The following is a 13,848-nucleotide window of genomic DNA, read 5'->3' on the forward strand; positions in this document are numbered from 1 at the left end:
AAGTGAGGTTTTTACTCACGAAAGCTTATGCCCAAATAAATCTGTTAGTCTTTAAGGTGCCACCAGACTCCTTGTTGTTTTTGTAGATACAGACTAACACGGCTACCCCCTGATACTTGACATTCATTCTGCACTTTGTTTTGAAAACAGACTCCTTGTTTCACATGCTTCATCAATGCAGATGGGGCACTAACTTTTTAATTGTTGTGCTACCGTCAGATGTCAGAAGACTTTAGCGTCCAATATCATGCCAATGCCACCTTGAAGACAAGTCCATTATTCTAGCATGATGGTGCCCATGCTGTGGACTTAGAGTTACTGTTGAAGTGACTATTGTTTATGAATTAGAAATATGCTCCCCTGTGACTTCTGAATGTCAATGTTTGGAACAGCTGTCATTACAAGAAGGTGGGGAGCACCTTCTCCCTAGCTGCCTCCCACTGTTTCCCTACACAAGTGCCAAAAGCACTTACCAGCTGCCATTCCTTCCCTGCCAACACTGTAATGGAGCAGAGAAACTCCAGTTGCTTCATTAATCACCAGGCTGTGGGAACTTCAGGGAGAGCAGGATAGGAGCTGTACATTAGGGGAGCTTGAAGCAGAGGAAGCTTCATTGCAACCAGGGGGTGGGGTGGGTGCAGCTCCTGGATTCTCAGCTATAGCTCAGATTACAACAGCTTGGGGTCTGTTCCAATTTACACTAGCTGACAGCTAGAGCACACTCCAGCCACTCTTCATCTCCTATGCTCCCTACTCCAGAGTTTAGGAAGGGAGCTCGCAGGTGGTTTCTGCTCACTTTGCACCACAATGGGAACAGAGTAGGGCTTAGAATCTGCATCCCCTATTTTGATTGTGGCCTCTTGTCATTTGAGATTTGTCTGACCTTGTGGCTAAAGAGGCCGACAAACGTTCCAACATCTAGAAAAAGCTAAAGTAGAGCCTGAAGTTTTCCCTTCTGACCAGTAGTAGAGGTAATGGCTAAAAGCCAAGCATATTTGAGTATGAAATTTCAGTGTTAATGATCTTAAAGGTTTCAAGACTAAATGTTTTTAATCCTAATTAGGAATGACAGTCATTAAAGGACCCATATAAATCAACATTTCAATTTGTCAAGATTAACAGTCTTAAACCTGAAATAATTCTGTGCGTCAGTTTTATCATGGTCTTTACCTCAAGGTATAAGAAACTAAGCACTGAACATTTCCTTGTGACTGTCCCCACTCTGAATTAAAGGCTTAGGCTATGTCTACACTGCACAGTTTACAGAAGCACACTTGTGGCGATAAAACCTTGCCACTGCAAGGTATGCAGCATAGCTGCTCTTTGTAGGCGAGTGAGAGCAAGAGCTCTCCTGCCAAAAAATAAAACCACCCCAACAAGGGGCAGTAGTTTTGTCAGCAGGAGAGCCAACAACCACCACTGTCAACACCGGTGCTTATTGTTAAAAAGTGCAGCGTACATAGCCTTAGTCTCTTCACTGTTTTGCTTTTTTTAAAAAAAAAAGATTTTAGGCTGTTTAGGTCAAGGGTTTTTTGTTTTAATAAAGACTTAATGCATTGGGAAAATGCACTTAACATTTCCATGGCATATCATTTGTGACCATGTTAAAATCACATCTTAAGAAAAAGATGTGATGGACAGGCAACTATGCCACATTTGCAAGACTGGATTGGATGAGGGCACTGCTGCCAGATGTAGTACTAAACTTCTAGTGGCATTCTATTACTTATTCATGGTAAGATACAAGAGACTATGTTGATTGTATTGTATACTCTTTAAGGTTAAGTCTCAATAGATACATTCTAATACTCATCTTATGTGCAGTGAGGACTGAATATTTTCCCATTAACTGGACAAATGCAGGTCAGACTTTAGCTACCAAGGTATTGTGCACTTCAAGTTGTGGGCCACTTTTTTTTATTAATTAATTATTATTATTAAATAAGCACTCCGGACCCAGCAGCTCCCACTGGGGACAAATGGGAGCGAATCATCACTTGGAGGAGGAAAAAAATTAACAGAAAGGCAATCTAGGAGCTACTGCCCTAGGATAGTTAGAATAAGCTGCTTTTATGAAAGCCTGAGTGTTACAAGCCACCAACAATCCACTCTTTAAAAGTAATTTTATTTAAAGCACTGGAATTGCACTAGCCCTTAAGCAAGAGGGCTGGCTTTAGTATCCCAGGTTATTCTTTGGGTTTTGGACAAGTCTAGTTCAAACCTTCTCAGAATTATACCAGTTTCACCACTAAGAACTAGGTGTTTTGCAATATTATTGATGTCATGAAAGTTCACTATACTGAAGCAAGAAAAAAAAGTTTTACCCCCTCACCTCCAAACACACATGCAAGTAGCTAGCTGTTCCTTGGTAATACTGTTTTGTTATCTGTACACCTTCACCAAAAGGAGAATGCTTTTTCCCAGCAGTCTAACTGCAGCAAAGATTTTGGTTCAGTGAAATTCAGGAGCGTACCTCAGTTAGTGAGGAACAAGGGGATCAAACATATCACTTGGGAGTTAGATATCGGTGAGTCTTGTGTTCACCAATTTCCCAGTCGAAGCCTGGTTAAATTTAAAATTCTATAGCTTTACATGGAAAGATGTGCCACTTCTCTCAAATTCCACATCTGAAAACTGTCCATTTTACTGACTAGATGGTCTATTCAATTGAAGTGTCACAAGTGAGCCTATGAGCCCTGACATTTTTTGGTTGAAGGATGCAAACTGCAAGCTTATCCCCCAATTCTGTACTTTGAAGTTATACTGCCTCAATCTAAGCTCATTATGGCTGCCTGAAGCAGAAGAATGGTATATACCTTTTGAATATTTTATGGACTTCCAGATGATGGTACTCCTAGAAGGCCAGTGTTCCACTTCAGGCCATTGCCATTGTTTTGTAGGGCCAGTATAAGTGGTATAAAATCCAGCAAGACAGCTTCATGTTAAGTTTCCAAGTCACTGAACCAAGTTCAGTTGTGCTAAGCTGCAGAAAAAGTTTAGAAAAACACACTCCCTCCCATTCCCTCTGTAGTAGGCAATTTGTTTTTAGTCACCATTGCCTTAGATTCAGAACTACTAAACAGATGAATCTACAAACACCTGCTCCTCCCTCCCCATACTAGCATTCCTCAGAATGAGGCTGTACTAGATTTTCTTGACCTCAGGAGACGTGTAAGACAGCTGTACCTTGTCCATTTACTAACAGAGGCCGTAAGCCTTAATTTAAGGTTCCAACTAGAAGATGGCAGAGTGTTGGTGTTTGAGTACCAAATTAGTCATGGACTGGGTGTCCCTGACTATGTGCACTGAACAAGATCAATACAAGTAGTTATTCTGTGTATAAACCCACCATCTGAGTTTTATTGCAGCTGGTACTTTATGAAATAGGACTAAGATAAAGGGGTAGCAGAATTGTTCAGACAGCTCCTCTAGATGTAAATATTAATGGTAAGATTTAGGTTTTAGTGTTGCCCTTGAACCAATTTCACTAATTTTTGTATTCACCTTGGAAAATATTTTGTAGACTCATTTAACCATTGTGAAACACTAGCGAATTATTTACTTTCTAAAAAGGATGTCCTGTGTAAATAGAAGTCAAACCTTTACCCTTCACTCTCTTGAAGAAAGATCAAGATTTTGTAACCAGCCATCTGTACAGGATGAATTACTCTGCTGACTCCCCAACTCTCCAGGGCACTTTACTGTTTCCACCCAGTATCTCCTCTATTCCCATAGTTGTACATGGAAGTAGGGGAAGACTTCAGTGCTTACCTCCAATTCTCTCAGGCTGAGAATTTCAACCCCACACTTCTTCCCACGTTCTAAGAGATCACTATCAAAGGATTCCATGATAACAATGGTGTTGAGGACTGGAGTTTCTCCCCTTTCCACATTATCCAGCAGCAGCTTGGCCTTGTCAGATTTGTCACAGAAAACCAGTCCTACATCAGCTAATTAGGAGAAGAGTGCTATTAGTAAAAGTTTGACTTATCTAATTATAAACCTGTCTGGATCAGGTCTAATATCAGAGGGTTATTTTGAATAAAGGCAATCATTTTTACCAGTCAAGCCTGTCATCTGATGTTTAGCTACTGAACTACTGAAAGAATCATACCTTTGTTCACAATATAACTGATTGCGTCAGCTCCCAGCGTATCATAAAGTGGCACCACCACCATGGAGTAGGTGTAGCATCCCTGTTCAATGAGAACCCACTGTGAAGAAAGAAAAGCACAAGTCAATACGAGTTTACTAGTCCAAAACAGCAGAGTGCTAAGACTCCTGAAATGAAGGAGCCTGATGTTAGCATTCCAATAAGGAAATCTTCAATGTTTGGAGATTTGCCCAACAAGAGTTGCTTGTTCTTTTAACGGTCATTTGTTTACCCAGGAGTGCATAGTATAGGTGGTTAGTTTTCAGAGATACTAACAAGCAAGCTGGCCTACCAGTAGTTCTCAGTTATATGGGAGCAGATGCTAGTTCTGGACAAACCCCTCTCCCACAAACACACACACGTATTAGTCTTGCCCCTCTGAGAGGAGGAGGAAGAAGAAAAAAAAAAAAAAAAAAAAAAAAAAAAAAAACACACCCCAAGTCCGTTTCTACTAGCTAGCTTCTCCTACATACCCTACATGCACCCATTCTATTCTTGTCTCCCTCCAGTTTCTTCCTTTGGATTCTACCTGTTCGGTGGGAGTGTGCTTTATAGGTGGGAGCACAGGGATTTCTACTCAACCAGTGCTTTTATTAGATTAAAATCAATCCCTGGCACAGCAACCCTCTGTATGAGCCATCACTGAAGTGCTTCAAGTGTCAGTGCTTGTCATTCAGTGCAAGTTGGTGCAGTCTGATAGTGGCTAGGTATGCAGGAGCCTTGAATATGTTTGGTAAACTGATGCAAGCCAGTCTATAGCTGGTGGTACACTTCAGACAAAACTAATAATCCAAATGCCATATGGTCACCTTTCCCTCTTGAAAAGACGGGGTCTACTACTTTGGAGATTGAGATATCACACACACACCCACACCACTGCTCCCCACACTTCCATAAGTAAAAGTCCAAATGGGCAGAAAATCTCTAGTTAGTAAGGAGCCATTCTGTAATATATGCTGAGCTAGATATATGCCCTCTGCTTGGTGAGGAGCTCTCCACAGGTACTCAGACAGACAACTGCAAGTTGAAATGGGAATAGTTCACTGGATAATGTGTTACATATCTCAGCAAGCACAATAGCTATTACAACCTTACACCAAGTAATTTAGACAGGTTAGATCCTAAAGCACCCTTGTACAAGGCAGTCATGCATTCAGAGAATGTCTAAAAAACAGGACAGTGAAAGTTGTTCACGAAAGAGAACCAGTTATATGCAATACCCATGTAGCTATGCCAAATTCTAGGATTTGTGACTACCATGAGATGAAAGTCTCCCTGGCTTTTCTGTGTGCCTAGAAACAGACAATTCAAGTCTTCCTTCCTGGTACTTTGAGTTTTGTCACAAATTCTACAATATTGTAGGACTGAGTATTTTTCAACATCTGTAATGTTCACCAATTCCAGTTAGTGGTGAAAGCAGCAGACATTTTTAAAATCTGAAACTGGATCCATAATCCTAAAGGGCTCTCTAAGCTTTTACTAGAGCAAAAATATTGGGGAAAAAACCAGTGTTTTCAGAGGAAGTTAGCCAGTTACTTCATTGCCTGAACAAGAGGTACTATGTTTGTGTAACATTAAATTGGTTAATCCCCTAACATTTTGTTCAGTATTAAATATGCTACCAAGGTTGCTAAATCTCAAGCCTCTGTTATGTTTGTTAACCTGGTCTAGGAAAGCTTTAAGTTTCCTATACTAATGGTACACCTCTACCCAGATATAACGTGACCCGATATAACATGAATTCTGATATACCGCAGTAAAGCAGTGCTCGGGGGGGGGCCGGGCTGCGCACTCCTGCGGATCAAAGCAAGTTCGATATAACGTGGTTTCACCTATAATGCAGTAAGATTTTTTTGGGTCCAGAGGACAGCGTTATATTTCGGTAGAGGTATATATTTCCAGGCTGAATCAGCCACCAAACATGACAAATTTTTTTTTTTGGAAGGAGTGCATGTTATAAGTAAGCTGTATCATCTTTTCATGCTCATGTTCCAAAAGTGTGCTTTTTGTAAAGTTCAGTATAATGACTCATGACAGTTGACCCCCAAGTTGCTCACACAGTAGAGACAGTGTTCAGGCCTGCTTGCTAGATTGGCTTGTAAGACTATCAAGCCACCTTGATAACGGTACCTGGATATTTTTGGACTGAGTATTACAACCCCTTTTATACCCACTGTTTAAACTTTTCTGAAAGTAGCCTCCATTTTAGTTGCTATGTTACCAGCTTCCTGTTGCAATAACACCTTGAAATCCACTGTACCAAATACTCCTGCACTAGCAGAATTCAAGCACCTTTGTGTTACAGACAGATAATGGTGGAGAAAGTTCCCCCATCACACCCTAGAGTTACAGATGGATCTTCAATTATAACCTTGAGTCCTGACACCAGTTCTTTTCTCTGAACATGAGGAGGATATTTTGTCTATATGTCCATACAAGCTGAAGTGTTATATTTCAAAAGATTTCAACTTGGTAAGCTTTAAATTTCTATCAAGAGAAAATTTATACTCTGAAAACTGACAATAAAGTTGCAAAAATAGGGAGATTACAGTAGTTTGCAAGCATAAAAACATCTGTTTCTAAGTTAACAGAAGCAGCAGAGATGAAATCTATCGTAAAAAACTCATTCACTGGGAATACACTCAGTTTGAGCAAGGGTTTTTCCCTCTAGTTATTTATTAGGGATTTTATATTGCGTATTCCCATAAACTGGTAATGTTTTGAGGACATTTGACTCAAAGGCCATACCAGCTCCCTAAAAATTGGATGGGGGAGGTTTCAGGGAACTGTGTGATTTGGAAGATACCAATATTTAAAATTGCTGGCTTAAGTGAAGCTTTTCCATCTCACTGATGACCTAATTTAACAAACAAAACCACACACCCCCTCTCAGGGACCAAGTTACATGGCTCCAAGGTAGGCCTTGCATCTGGACTTGTCCAATGACATCAGGAGGTACTAAAAGGCAGAGAAGTGTAATTTATATGCCATAAAAAGAGAGGGGTAAGGCTCAGAAGCCTTTGGCTGGTACAGCCATCTTCATTTACTGCTCCGGTACCCCAGCTAGCTAAAGCAGGGGATGGCAAACTTTTTGGCCTGAGAACTACATCTAGGTGGGGAAATGGAATGCAGGGCCATCAATGTAGGGCTGAGGCAGGAGGTTGGGGTGCAGAGGGTCTGCAGTGTGCGGGAGGGGGTGCAGTGTGCAGTAAGGGGCTCAGGGCAAGGGGTTGGGGCATGGGAAAGGGTGTGGGGTGAATGAGGGGGCTCAGAGCAGGGGGTTGGGGTGCAGGAGAGGTCCAGAGGCGCTGGCTCTGGCCTGACACTGATTACCTGGAGCAGCTCTGGGGTGGCAGCGGCGCACAGTGGGGTTAAGACAGGCTCCCTGCCTGCCCAGGCCCTGCGCCTCTCCCAGAACTGGCTGGCACCACGTCCCTGTGGCCCCAGGGGGCGGGCGGATGCAGCGGATCAGAGGCTCCACGTGCTGCCCTCCCCTGTGGGTACCTCCCCCGAAGCTCCCATTGGCTGCAGTTCCCCATTCCCGGCCAATAGGAATTGCGAGGGGCAGTGTCTGCAGGCGAGAGCAGTGGACGGAGCCCTTGCCTGCAGGGACATAGTGCTGGCTGCTTCCGGGAGTGGTGCGGGGCCCGCAGCACCACAGGGGTGGCAATCCTGCAGGCTGGATCCAGCCCACAGGCCATAGTTTGCCCACCCCTGAGCTAAAGGCTAGCTTGGGTACATCTATACTGCAAACAGTGCAGCTGTAGCTCAAGTAGACATACACTGACTAATCCCCTTGAGTAGAAGTAGTCATGCTGCAAGGGTACCCCAGTTTTTGACCATTCTTCACCTATACCCAAAGAAGGTCTGCTAGTGAGAAGCACTATACCAAGAGACCACCATTCTGGCTTCTTCTCTGCCATTCCATCTCCTATTCTAGGAGAATCCAGAAGACTAGAGCCAATGAGTTTGTGGAAACCTATCATTTTAAACATCTTATGCTTTTTCCTATTAATCTTGTTTTATTAGGTGGGAGATGTCCTAGACTTTTTCCTTAGTCCTAGGGGGTGAAATTGTGGCTGTGTGGACATCCATAAAGCACTGGGGGGGGGGGGGGAGAAGAGGAAGAGGAGAAAAAAGCATTCCCCAAGTTTTAAACAGCCTTAAATATTGTCTGAAAGACACTAGAAGTGTTCCATGTTTAGAAGTCTTGAAACCTTCATACCATATCTGCCAGTTGAACATACTATCCTTTGGAAAAGGATTGTGGGCTCACTTCCAGCTCACTTGAAGGTAAGGTCCAAGACACTGCATTTAATAGAATAGAGCAGATTCTACACAGAAGTGGCAGGCATTTGGTAAGGTTGTAATCCACGGTATTGCAGCATGAACAGACACTTGGGTGTGTCACAACATTTAGTGTTTGCCTATGAGTGGTTAGCATCTCTGGGGAATTGCTAAAATCAGTTTCAAGACACTAGCCAGCACAAGTACAGCTTATAGTTTTATATGCACCATACTAGACAGATTTCTAAGCATTTTAAATATTAATCCAGTGTCAAAATGAGATACCCAGTTTTAGAGGGCAACAAACTAGCAAACTTTGCTGACATGAGGGATAAGTCTCCAGTCTCCTCTCTGAAGTCCAGAGTGTTTAGGAAAAAGGGGGAGGTGAGTTAGGTACCCTGGGATTCCCTACATCTTTTGTAATTACCCCTTCCTTCTAGATGTGGCTCTGGTAAGAGTCTGTGCCAATGGGTCTGTCACAAGGAAGCAATAACTACTATACACTAGATGCCAAGCTTGGTTTCCGAGTTATAGCTGCCACATGTATAATTGTAGGCCTACATGATAGTACCTCTCTACCCCCAAATGCATCTCTTACTAGGAAACTGGTACACTGTCCAATAATTTCAGAACTTGAATGGGTCAGTTTATTTTAAGTTTAACTTTATCTGAAGGATATGCTAGGGACAGTTACCTCTGGTCTGTTTTGTGCAAAGATTCCTATGTACTGGTCTGGAGCTGGCTTGTAGCCTCTGTGAAGTAGTGCTGAACCCACATACTCTGCTCTCTCTGAGACCTGAAACAGAAAGTCAACTAAGGTTAACAGCAAACTCCTCAGTACACCACATCTCAATCTGTTGATCTTACACGGGGTATTGGGATTTAAAGTGCAGGAAGGAGAGAGTCTACTGGGCCTTTTTATTTTTGGCTGTTTCCATGACTTAAATGAGACGCATTACAATAGCCATCAGTCAATCTACTCCAGTTGGACTGTAGAGCATAGTATAGTGGTTTACAGTTAATCCCTTCAAGACACCATTCTTGAGGGCTCTCAGGTTGATATGACTGAAGCCTGTGACATCCTCAGGGCCATACAGGTAGTATATATTGTGTGGGCCACATCCACACAACACAGAGCTGCATATGTGGCCTACAATGGTAAATTGGTTGAAAACCACTGAGCTAGATGGACTGGTAAAGAGGCTGTCTAAGCAGCATCTGGAAGATGCTTCCTTTTGAATGGGTCAGAGCTATGGAATAGAGCTCTCAGGAACAGTCTTGAAGTGATTAACTTAAGATGGGATCTGAAAGGTTGTGGAGTTGTTTGAGACATCCCCCCCCCCCAAAAAAAAAACAACAAAAAAAAAAAACACACAGTATCTGGGACTGTTCATACTCAGATTTATAGTCCTAAAATGCACACTCCTGTGAAATGCTTTTCACTCCATTTCCCTTTTTATATTAGCTCTTGTCCCTAGAATGCAGGGCCTTCTTAGAATGGCATTGCTAGAAATTATCTCCTTGCAATATTTTTTGCAGGGTCAGGGCAGCATGAATTTGAGATACTACTTGAAACAGCTGCAGAGTTAAAAGATTTCATACATCATTGGTATTAGACCAACAGTCATACTAGGGAGGAAAAACCAACTTGTTTTAAGATAGAGAACTAGAGTGGCTGCTTACCTCTTTATAAGAGATCCATTCATATGGCTGATCTGGTTTTCTAACACCCAAACAGGGACCATTATCTTGGAGGGAGGAGGAAAAAAAAAATCATGTGGCAGTTATTCCAGTTTTGTTCAGGCTATAACTCTGTTCTCTCCCTTTCAATTATTTGATACCTTAGCTGTTCAGTTCAGCTAGTCCCCTGTCAGGATTAGGTTTTAAGAGACTACTGTCCACTGGGAACTAGACCACAGGCCACCTATAGAAGCCAAACTCACATTTGTTTTGGTTTGGTCAGCGTACACTGAACAGAGTGCACCCTAGGTTGGGCTTTTCTTGCACTGCCCTGGTTCACATCAGATCTCCAGTTGGTTTTGCTTTCCAGAGTTCTGAAACATTACCTTTGCCCTCCTCCTATGCTAGAGCATTATTTGTCTACCGAACAGGATAACATCTTATTCTGCAGCCTCAACTGTCTCAAACCCTACAAGTTTGTCTCTTCACTGTCAAGAACTATTTTTTATAAACTTACTTGACACCTCCAAACCTCTTTGGAAGATTTCATAGGCTGTTCTCACATCATCATAGTAATATGTCAATAGCTCATCACTATTAAGCAGGCATGATCTTCGAGCATGCTCACCACCCTAAAAAAAAAGTATACATGTTTATAGCTAGGGAGGCTAATGACATATTAAAAGACAGGAATGACAACAAGATACTGGTGGCTAGTTTGAGACCAAAAATGTTTCAAAAGGAATGAGCAAGTTATGAAATCTAGAAAGATCTTCTCATGTGTCCCAACATTAAAAGTAATAGCAAGGGCAAGATTGAGGTAGCATAGGTGCATGAAGGGGCAGAATTTGGCCATGGCACATTTGTTCTTTAAGAGCCTAAAACACACATACAAAAACACACACAAAGTGAAGTAGAAAAGCTAGTTCTTCTAGCCTTCTCCCCTCTGGACCACACTTGAAGAGTCAATGAACTTCAAGTTCGAGATCTTGTTTGTTTTTGTAAGCAAGCTTGCATCCACCTATTTTAGAACACTGTTTAACAAGTCAACTCTAGAGAGAAGTTTTATTTTAAGAGATCCTCAGTAGTACTCCAATGAAGTCAGTAATAGGTCACAAGAGCAAACTAACCAGAGCAGGAAGTAAGCTTTGAGCACGAGGTACAAGTTATTTAACCCTATTCCAGCATCCGTAAGTTTTTGGTTTTTACACTCCCTTTAAGGCACTCAGAACCAGTTTTCTGATCTAGTTTTTATAGGCCACTAAGAGAACATACCTTGGAATTTAGGAAGCCTCCTTGTTTCAAGCATGCTAGCATTTGCTGAAAGTAGAAGCTAGCAATTAGCTTGAGAGTTCAAGTTCATAGCTTATTCTCTAGATTCATTCTACTGCTAAAAAAAAAGACTCCTAGAGTATTTTTATTGATTGAGAATGCTTATTTAAGAAATTAAAGTTTTACATATGAGAATTATGCATGTTGCTCTCACCATCAGTGTGGCTCATCTCTATCTGAAAGCCTTCAGCTACCAAGTTGTTAGCAAAAATAGTCTAGTTCAGTGGCTTTAAAACTGCAGGTTGCGACCCAGTACTGGGTTGCAGAATGCAAGGCACTGGGTCCCAGCAGCTCTGGTCAGCACCGCTGACCGGGCCATTAAAAGTCCAGTCGGCGGTGCTGCCCAGCTAATGCAGGCAGTCCCTACCTGTTTTGACACTGCACTGCACCCCAGAAGTGTCCAGCAGCAGGTCTGGCTCCTAGGCAGTAGGCCATGGGGCTCCATACACTGCCCCCAACCTGAGCACTGACTCCGCACTCCCATTTGCCAGTTCCCAGCCAATGGGAGCTGGGAGAGGGTGGTGCCTGTGGGCCACTTGCATGCCTCTGCCTAGGAGCCAGACCTGCTGCTGGCTGCTTCCAGAGCCCCAACTCCACACCCAATCCCCTGCCCCAACCCCGATCCCCCAAACCCAGACCCCCCTCCTGTACCCCAAACCCCTCATCCCCAGCCCCACCCCAGAGCCCTGACCCCCTCCTAAACCCCAATCCCTTCCCCAGCCTGAGCCCCCCCACTGCACTCTAAACCCCTCACTCCTGCAGCCCAACCCTCTGCACCAGTCTTGAGGTCCCCACACCCCAAATTCCTCTGCCCCAGCTCCACTGAGTCGCAGGCAATTTTCTTCAACTGGGTCACCAGAAAAAAAAGTTTGAAAACCACTTGTCTAGTTAGCTAAACACAGGATTTCATGTAAACTCTTAAATAGTAGCAGTGTTCAGAGCTGACACCTAGGCTTTATTGCCTAGCCAAATTTTGGACTAGTTGAATCAGTGCCTGTGGGGTATACATTGCATTTGGACTACTACACGTGGAATTGTTCGCATGTTAGTCTAGGCTCTTCCTCAAGGTCTATGGTATTCTCAATCTAGCACTGGGAGACAGTCAATTATCCAATTATGTACACTTTGGCAGTTCAAGGAAGAGGAAAATACAATATATTAGACATACTAGCAGTTCGTCAGGGAGAGTTAATGGCAGAACAAATTACACTGGTTTAAGTCAAACTCTACGTTTAAGGCACTGTTTCAGTGGCACTCCTTCACTGTCAGACTGGGAACAAGTATTTGAAGAATAAAGTCTCTTCAAGTATTCCTATAGTGCCTAGGTTCAGAAGCATACTGGCATACACTTAAGCCCTTTACTTACTCCACAACAAGCACACATCACTAAGATATGCTTGTACAGAGGAAAGGAAAACAAGGCTGCTCACTGTACTGTATTCCATTTCAAATGGAGCACTGTGTACTGGAGACTCTTATTCAGGTTCACTGAAAACTTTAAAGCTTTTTCTTTTCGGCTATTGCAGTTTCTAGGTTTAGGAATTGAATAGCTTATGCAATAAGCTTCAGACACGGAAAATGGGACTCATGAATTTGAGCACGCTCCTATTCCAAACACAAGAGCCAAGTCTGTTTCATGGGACCCAGTGGAAAGTCCTGTGTTACCTAATCAGACTGCTACAAGTTATTCGTGGAACATGATCTGAACTAAGATGAACTGGAAGCTAAGCTAGAGTTCTAAAGGTTATATTCCTGAAGCCCATTTAGGCCCAGATCTTTATTTCATCTTAAATCTTGTCTACCCAGTTAGTTTGCAGCAAGCTGGGGTGTGAATCTACACCACATTTGCCAGCAGTGGACTGCCTCGGTGTACCCTGCTGACATGCCTTAACAATTAATTGGGAGTAGCTCAAACTTTGATCTACTCCAGGCAGTCCATGGCTAAAGTTTGAGCTACTCCCAATGAACTGTTATGGCATGTCAGCAGGGTACACAGAGGCAGTCCACTGCTGGCAAATGTGGTGTAGATTCACACCCCAGCTTGCTGCAAGCTAGCTGGATGTAGACAAACCCTCAGATTAAGTATAGCAATTTTTTACTATAGTGCAAATACAAGATGGGGAGAAAATCCTGCAGAATGGCCAACTGCACTCTCACAGTTGGTGAGAAGTACTCACTATAGTAACATGCAGCAAAAGTTTTAAGGCCTGAAAATGTCATGAAAAATGTCAAAGCATTGGCTTCTATTCTGTTTAAAACACAGGCATTTAGAGTACTGACTCACAGGTGAAGTGGTACTATGTGGCCCCTAGACATGCATCCACTTACTGAGTACCTACAGGATCCACTCATACTTTGAGCTCATCTATAGATCAAGATTTGTCATTTGACACAGC

General features: G+C 42.8%; 1 protein-coding gene across 2 annotated transcripts in view; it reads right to left on the minus strand.

Moving 5' to 3' along the window:
* The window catches only part of ACSL1 (acyl-CoA synthetase long chain family member 1), a 61,336-nt gene that overhangs the window by 23,894 nt on the left and 23,594 nt on the right, over positions 1-13,848 (minus strand). For both annotated transcript variants that reach the window (XM_034772612.1, XM_034772611.1), the window contains exons 3-7: positions 10,638-10,752; positions 10,124-10,188; positions 9,135-9,236; positions 4,115-4,214; positions 3,772-3,950 (exon numbers count right to left, since the gene is read on the minus strand). In XM_034772612.1, the coding sequence (XP_034628503.1) occupies positions 3,772-3,950; positions 4,115-4,214; positions 9,135-9,236; positions 10,124-10,188; positions 10,638-10,752 (561 nt within the window). The remainder of the gene's footprint in view (positions 1-3,771; positions 3,951-4,114; positions 4,215-9,134; positions 9,237-10,123; positions 10,189-10,637; positions 10,753-13,848) is intronic.

This window comes from Trachemys scripta, chromosome 5 (assembly GCF_013100865.1).
Source record: "Trachemys scripta elegans isolate TJP31775 chromosome 5, CAS_Tse_1.0, whole genome shotgun sequence".
Classification (NCBI taxonomy): domain Eukaryota; kingdom Metazoa; phylum Chordata; order Testudines; family Emydidae; genus Trachemys; species Trachemys scripta.